Source organism: Arachis hypogaea, chromosome 10 (assembly GCF_003086295.3).
Source record: "Arachis hypogaea cultivar Tifrunner chromosome 10, arahy.Tifrunner.gnm2.J5K5, whole genome shotgun sequence".
NCBI lineage: Eukaryota > Viridiplantae > Streptophyta > Magnoliopsida > Fabales > Fabaceae > Arachis > Arachis hypogaea.
In genome coordinates this window covers 79,014,440-79,021,344 of record NC_092045.1, presented here as the reverse complement: position 1 = coordinate 79,021,344, position 6,905 = coordinate 79,014,440, and the positions used below count along the sequence as shown (strand labels likewise).

General features: G+C 28.4%; 1 protein-coding gene across 2 annotated transcripts; it reads left to right on the top strand.

The window, feature by feature from the left end:
* The first annotated feature begins 700 nt into the window (after window positions 1-700).
* LOC112715762 (cytochrome P450 714A1) lies at window positions 701-5,469 on the top strand. Of its 2 annotated transcripts, none has more exons than XM_025767578.3 (5): window positions 701-1,175; window positions 3,426-3,652; window positions 3,934-4,184; window positions 4,319-4,706; window positions 4,973-5,469. In XM_025767578.3, the coding sequence occupies exons 1-5, from the start codon at window positions 836-838 to the stop codon at window positions 5,396-5,398; spliced, it is 1,632 nt and encodes a 543-aa protein (XP_025623363.1). In that variant the 5' UTR covers window positions 701-835; the 3' UTR covers window positions 5,399-5,469. The 2 variants fall into 2 exon arrangements, with proteins under 2 accessions (XP_025623363.1, XP_025623362.1); XM_025767577.3 differs by having other exon boundaries at window positions 4,316-4,706.
* The last annotated feature ends 1,436 nt before the right edge of the window (window positions 5,470-6,905 follow it).

The window sequence follows — 6,905 nt, the reverse complement described above, 5'->3', positions numbered from 1 at the left end:
ATTTATTAATTTTCTCAAGTAGTTAGCTATGAATATTCAAAGTGTAGGATAAAAGTACGATATTGGATTGTTTGATTAAAAGAATTGGAGTGATAACTAAAAATATTGAACAAAAATAATAAATTTGGTTGGTTTTTGAATTTATCTTTTTTATATTTTAATATTTATTTTATATTAATAACTAATTTTGATAGCTGATTTTAATATATATTTAACATAATTATAAAAAAAATTTAGATACTTTTTATTCTTTAAAGACATATTTAAAAAATATTTTTTGTCTCGACATTTTAAAAGTATAACAATATAAATTTTTTAAGTTTTTATTGTATTTAATATATTAAAAATATAAAAAAACATTTTTTAAATAAATTTTAGTAAATATTTTCTTTTAAATATTATTTTTAAATAAAAAATTATATACACATTAAAAAATAATTATTAAATTAATTAATATACAGTTGAGTTTAAATATATATTTTATTTATTTTTTATGTATATTTTATATTTTTAATATATATTATTATAATTATATATTAGTAACTAATTTAATAGTTTATTTTGTATGTACTCATAACACAACTTGATTCTTAAAACATGGCTTGTGTACTTATTAGCCAATTCTTATTAAAAAAATTTATATTTTATACCCCAAAAAATACAAAAGATATACATAAAAGTAGACACATTATGTTCTTTTATTCAAAAAGTACTTACAATTAAAAAAAAAAAAAAAAGTAAGCCTCGTACTGTGTATTTACAAATATCTTACCATTATATATATATGCACTAAGCAAAAAAAAAACCTTTGAGAGAGAGAGAGAGAGAGAGAGAGATGGCGGAGGTGCTTGTTGCAATAATGAAGATCAGTTTTCCAGTTGGTATTATTCTTATTATTGTTGGGGGCATATCAATAATATTGATGTGTGTGTATGGTGAAGAGTGGAGCAAGTCCCAAAGGATTAGGAGGAAGTTAAGAATGCAAGGTGTAAAGGGGCCTCCACCTTCTTCATTTCTACATGGAAATCTTCCTGATATCCATAGAATCAATAAATCTGCTCATCAACAAGCCAAATCTGTTCACACAGATAGTCATGATGACGATCATCATCATCAGGAACGTGACTTCACTGCTTCCCTCTTCCCGTATTTTGAACACTGGAGAAAACAATACGGTACACACCTTTATCTTTTTCATCATACTTTCTTCTCATTAGCCTCTTAATGTTTCTTCAGTTTATTACATAGTTTTCTTATTGTTTCCTTGGTTGGAAAATGATCACGTTGTAATACATTACTAGTAGATGTTTTGCGTCACTGATTAAATTTAGATTTAGTATGCTGTATGTTTATTAGTTTTGTTGATTTATTAATATCTTAGAATTTGGAACGAATAAGACACAGTGTCTAATCTATTTGTAGTTAAGTAAATAAGATCTTTATCACTTGAGTAATCCCCACCTTGATAATATAATGAATAGTTTCTGATTTAACTTTATCAATAATGAATTTAGAGACAGCTACCCACTAGCTCATGAACTTTAGCCGAAAAGTTTAGTCTAAGTGCGTCTCTAACTTTGCACGCAACTGCCTTCAAGCGCATCTTTTTGAGAAGACTTGCAGCTCTTTCACATTACTCTGTTTTTTTTTTTTGTTTTCTCTTTTCAGCTTATGATTTACTTTGGGGCCAAAGGCTCGGTTTTTTCTCTTTTCAGCTTATGATTTACTATTATAGGTTTACTATTGTTTTCTAATTTAACTTTTATAAAATTAATGAAATAAAAAATAATTTTAAATTTGCCATACTATTGAGATAAAATAAGATAAATTATGTTATATAGGGTAAGAATATTTATTTACTTACAAAAAAGATTGTCCTTTTTTTCTTTACTTTTTTAAATTTTTATTTATTTTTTTATTTTATTTTTTACCTTGTTTGCATGTGTAGTGTCAAGAATGTTCAAATATCAGCCCTCTTTTAAAAATGGAAGGCAAATTCATATAATTTTTTAGATTGTCCTTTTTTTCTTCATTTTTTCAAATTTTTATTTATTTTTTAATTTTATTTTTGACCTTGTTTGCATGTGTAGTATCAAGAATGTTCAAATATCGGCCCTCTTTTAAAAATGGAAGACAAATCCATATATTTTTTAGATATTGAACAAACTTTGATATAACACTCAATTATTAAATTTTATGATATTTTTTAAAATTTTAAAAGCGAAACAATAATATTTTTTGCGTATTGATAATACACTTTCGTATATTGTATATTTAATATTAAAATATATAATATACTTCATATATATTGTATATTTAAATATTAAAAATACAATATAGTCTCTGTGAATTGTATTATCTCCTGATTTTTAAAAATATAATAAAATTTAATAATTAAGTGTTACACTAAAATTTGATTAATATCTAAAAAAATTAATTTAAAATTGATTGGTATTTGTTGTTATTTCTAAAAATTATTATCTAATTACAAAAAAAAGTTAAATAATTAATTTTAATATAAAAGTATAAAAATTTAAAAAGTTAAATATTTAAAAATTTTCATAAAAAATAAGTTAAATAAAAATTAGATAATAAAATAAAGATACAGTATAATTAACCAAATTGATGATGGGATATTTGTCATATTGACTTGAAAAGAAGATAAGATTTTCTAATAGCAATTGGCATGTCTAAGGACTAGGGTCAAGACACATTGAATGCTGCTAATTGTGTACAGTAGCAGACACATCTAAAAGCAACTCAATTGTGTAAAGCTGTTGCGACATGACTAAGTTGGACTTATCATATCATGCATATGTGCTCATCAGCTACTGTCTCTTAACCATGTGATTTTATTTTGACACTGACACTTTAATGCATGGTTCTAACAACTAGGTTGAATGAGCTGGTTTAAAGAGGTTAGTATTTTTATTAAAAGTTAGTCAGTATTTAACTATAAAAAAATGAATAATTTTATATTATCGAATGAAATTTCACACCATTAAAAATATCAATGATGGATAATTGATGAATACAAATCATAAAACTTGTTGATTCCTAACATTTTTTTAATTAAAAATCGATTAATAAATTAATTCGATTTAGAATAAAAATCGTTAATAAATTAATTAAATATTAATAAATCAATCGATTTGATCCCATTTTTAAATAATTAATTGATTTAAATTAATAAAATAATTTTTTAAAAAATATATATTTTATATATAAATATATTATTTTATAAAAATATAATTTTAGTGTACACTTAGAATAGTTATTATTTTATTATATCTAATTTAATTTTAGTTAAACTTTTAATTCTACCAGTCCAATATGAGGTTCATATTTCACAGCATTTCTCCAATTATTTAGAAGTGGTTATAGTAAGTAAATAATAAATAAATTTTGTACGCATGGACATGCAGGGCTTGTGTACACTTATTCTACAGGGATGAAACAACACTTATATGTTAACCAACCGGAGCTAGTGACAGAAATGAACAAGATTATGACTCTGGAGTTGGGTAAGCCTACTCACATAACAAAGAACCTTGCACCCCTTCTTGGCAATGGCATTTTAAGAGCCAATGGCCTTAGCTGGGCACATCAGAGAAAACTCGTTGCTGCTGAGTTCTTCATCGATAAAGTTAAGGTATGTAAATTAAACATCTTAACAATTACTCTATTTATTTCTTCATCTTTTAGCTTTAGTGTTATTCAACTAGACTAGACTAATTGTATTGATAAAACAGCTAGGGAAAAAATATGCAAGTTGCCCTTTTAATTTCTAAAGTCTATACAAATAAAGTAATATAATTAGCAGAATAATGAAGGCACTGGTGGATACAAAATTGAAATGTTGTGAAGGAAAACGTGGTAGGGACATTATTGAACATGAATATAATCTGAATGAAAATGAAATAATGATGGCAGGGTATGGTGGGCCTAATGATAGAGTCAGCGCAACCGTTACTGACAAAGTGGGAGAAACTTATTGAGGAAGAAGAAGCCATTGCTGAAGTTGAGGTTGATGGAGATTTGAGAAGCTTAGCAGCTGATGTTATTTCAAGGGTTTGTTTTGGTCATTCTTATTCCAAGGGGAAGCAAGTTTTTTCTAAACTTAGATTTATGCAGAAGACTATGTCCAAGCATGGAACCTTCCTTTTTGGCATCAAAGGTTTCTGGTACGTCAAACTCCAAGAACTTAATCACTTATATTAAATTAATAACATTTTTTCCTAAATTAGACATAAGTGGTAGCATGTGTTACGAAATTCGTATGAATTGTATTCTGGAAGTGATTAACAAGTAATAGCAGGGACAAATTAAATTTCGGGAGAAAGAAGGAAAACAAGGTTAGCATGAAGGAGATGGAGACAGAGATAGAATCATTAATTTGGGAATTAGTGGAGGAACGCAAACGAGAATGCTCGGAGAAATCAAATTTGGAAAAAGATTTGATGCAGTTACTATTAGAAGCAGCAGCAATTGATGAAGGTTTACCCAAGAACTTTGGGAAGCAATTCATTGTGGATAATTGCAAGAACATATATTTTGCTGGCCATGAAACCATTGCTATCACGGCTTCTTGGTGTTTGATGCTTCTTGCTAAGTACCCGGACTGGCAAACTCGTATTCGGGATGAGGTCGTTGAACTCTTTCCCAGTGGCATACCAGACGCAGATTCTCTCCCTCTGTTGAAAACGGTATTATCTGGCGAAAATAAGAAATGTTAGAGATATAATATTTCATGTGTCTTCTCTTAATAGTTTAAGTTTTTGAGAGAAATTGTTTTATGCATCAGAGCTTCTATGACTTAAAAGGCCTAGAGTTTGATGCATGTTAACATATAACTATTCACATTTCACTTTCTATCAACTTAAACTTTTAAGAGGTGGTTTTGTTTATACAGAAACTATAGGGAGTCATAATTTTTTGTTGATATTGATTGCCACACTATTATTTTTGACAGTTGAATATGGTGATTCAAGAAGTGCTACGTTTGTATCCACCGGCAGCCTTTGTTTCAAGGGAGGCATATGAAGATATTCAAATTGGAAACCTTAATGTCCCTAAAGGAGTTTGTTTATGGACCCTGATTCCAACAATGAATAGAGATCCTGAAAACTGGGGACCAGATGCAAATGAATTTAAACCAGAAAGGTTCAGTGAGGGTCTCTCTAAAGCTTGCAAGTATCCACAAGCATATGTACCATTTGGATTGGGTCCTCGATTGTGTCTAGGCAAAAATTTTGCAATAGTTCAGTTAAAGGTTGTGTTGGCACTCATCATCTCCAAGTTTAGCTTCACTTTGTCTCCAAGTTATAAGCATTCTCCCAAATATAGGATGATTATAGAACCAGGATATGGTGTGCATATCCTTATTCGAAAGATCTAATCCATGTTGCCATGAGCATTTGGAATTTCATTCTTATATATATGTACTTGTTCTATGAGGTGTTGCTTCTAGTTGTTGTTAAGCTTATATAGTAATATGCTTTTTTAAGTTTTAACGAGTAATGATGTATGAATCACTCCATTTCACACATCTATCATCTACGATGCACACTGTATAACAGTATAGAAAGAAAAAAAAAATTATGAATAGAGAATTCATAAAATATTGTTCAATGCAACACTTTTCCCAAATCCCAGTCTCCCTCAGTGGTCATCTTCTCTCTTATCTTCACCCACTAATCTTCCTCCTCTTTCCTAATGTGTATCTTTTTTACCTCTCAAACCTTTCAATTTGAACATCATCATCGTGAATCATGCTTATATACTATCTTCTTCTCAGAAGCTTCACCCCGACACCCTCATAGCATAATCAAACATTCATGATCACATTGAAGGACAATGCTTTCTTACAATCCCACAAATATTAATGTCTTTGTTTGTGTATGCTAATTGAAGTTATCAGGAGATAAGTCAATAAGTAAAGAAGTTACTAAGATTGATCCGGGGGACTCTGCTGCAGCTGTTCGATTACGCTTGCTGAATCTCAGTGAATTGTACTCCTTAGACCACTTGTGGCAGCTATGAAGAGGCTTTGCAATTAATTTTGTAACTACATCCAAAAATGAATTTGATGTGTTTTTGTTGATAATTGAGTCTTTTTTTATTGCTTGTTCAAATTTGAACTAATTTCAATTCATTTGTGTGTTAATTGAGGTTTACTTTATCCTGCTTATAAGTATTGACCAAATTTTTTAGTACATGTAATTAATTAATTATTATTTTCATCTCCCTTTCTGAGTGGTGTTCTTTATTTTCGTAGAAAAACCAACAAGTTAAGAATAATCTTTATAGAACTTTTCAACTTCTTCAAGTGTCTTGAAAGTCATTCCAACTTTTGGGACAAATTATTCATCGACAACAACATCAATAAATCATTGTACAATAACAAATGAAGCGAAAATTGTGCATTCTATAAATTCAGAAACTCCTGTATTCTATCCAAAATCAAATTCATAAGCAACACTGGTTTTAGCAAAAAAGGATAAAATTATTTATTATCATTTTATTCAATTGCATTCCATTTCATTCAATTCAAAATTGTTGAAGAATGAACCGAAATATTATTATAACAAGACCATTGTGTAATAACAAATGAACCGAAAATTGTGCATTATATAAATTCAGAAACAACACAATTGTATAATACCAAATGAATCGAAAATTGTTGATGAATGAACCAAAATATTATCAAAACAATACCATAATAACAAATGAACCCAAAATTGTTGAAGAATGAAACTAAATAAAATTAAGACCGATCTAAACATTGTCCACTTGATTCAATTCAGAAGAATAATCCAAATTGCTCTCATTCAACGGATTTGAACTTGAATTTTTCATTGTTTTAATACAGAAACATAATACGCTATTCGATTTAGAAGAATAAT

Excerpts from the sequence above, each read along its gene's own strand:
- LOC112715762 (XM_025767577.3), top strand. The coding sequence starts at position 836 with ATGGCGGAGGTGCTTGTTGCAATAATGAAGATCAGTTTTCCAGTTGGT. Across the intron at positions 3,653-3,933 it reads TCTTCATCGATAAAGTTAAG|GGTATGGTGGGCCTAATGAT; the intron begins GTATGTAAATTA and ends TAATGATGGCAG. Across the intron at positions 4,707-4,972 it reads CTCTCCCTCTGTTGAAAACG|TTGAATATGGTGATTCAAGA; the intron begins GTATTATCTGGC and ends TATTTTTGACAG.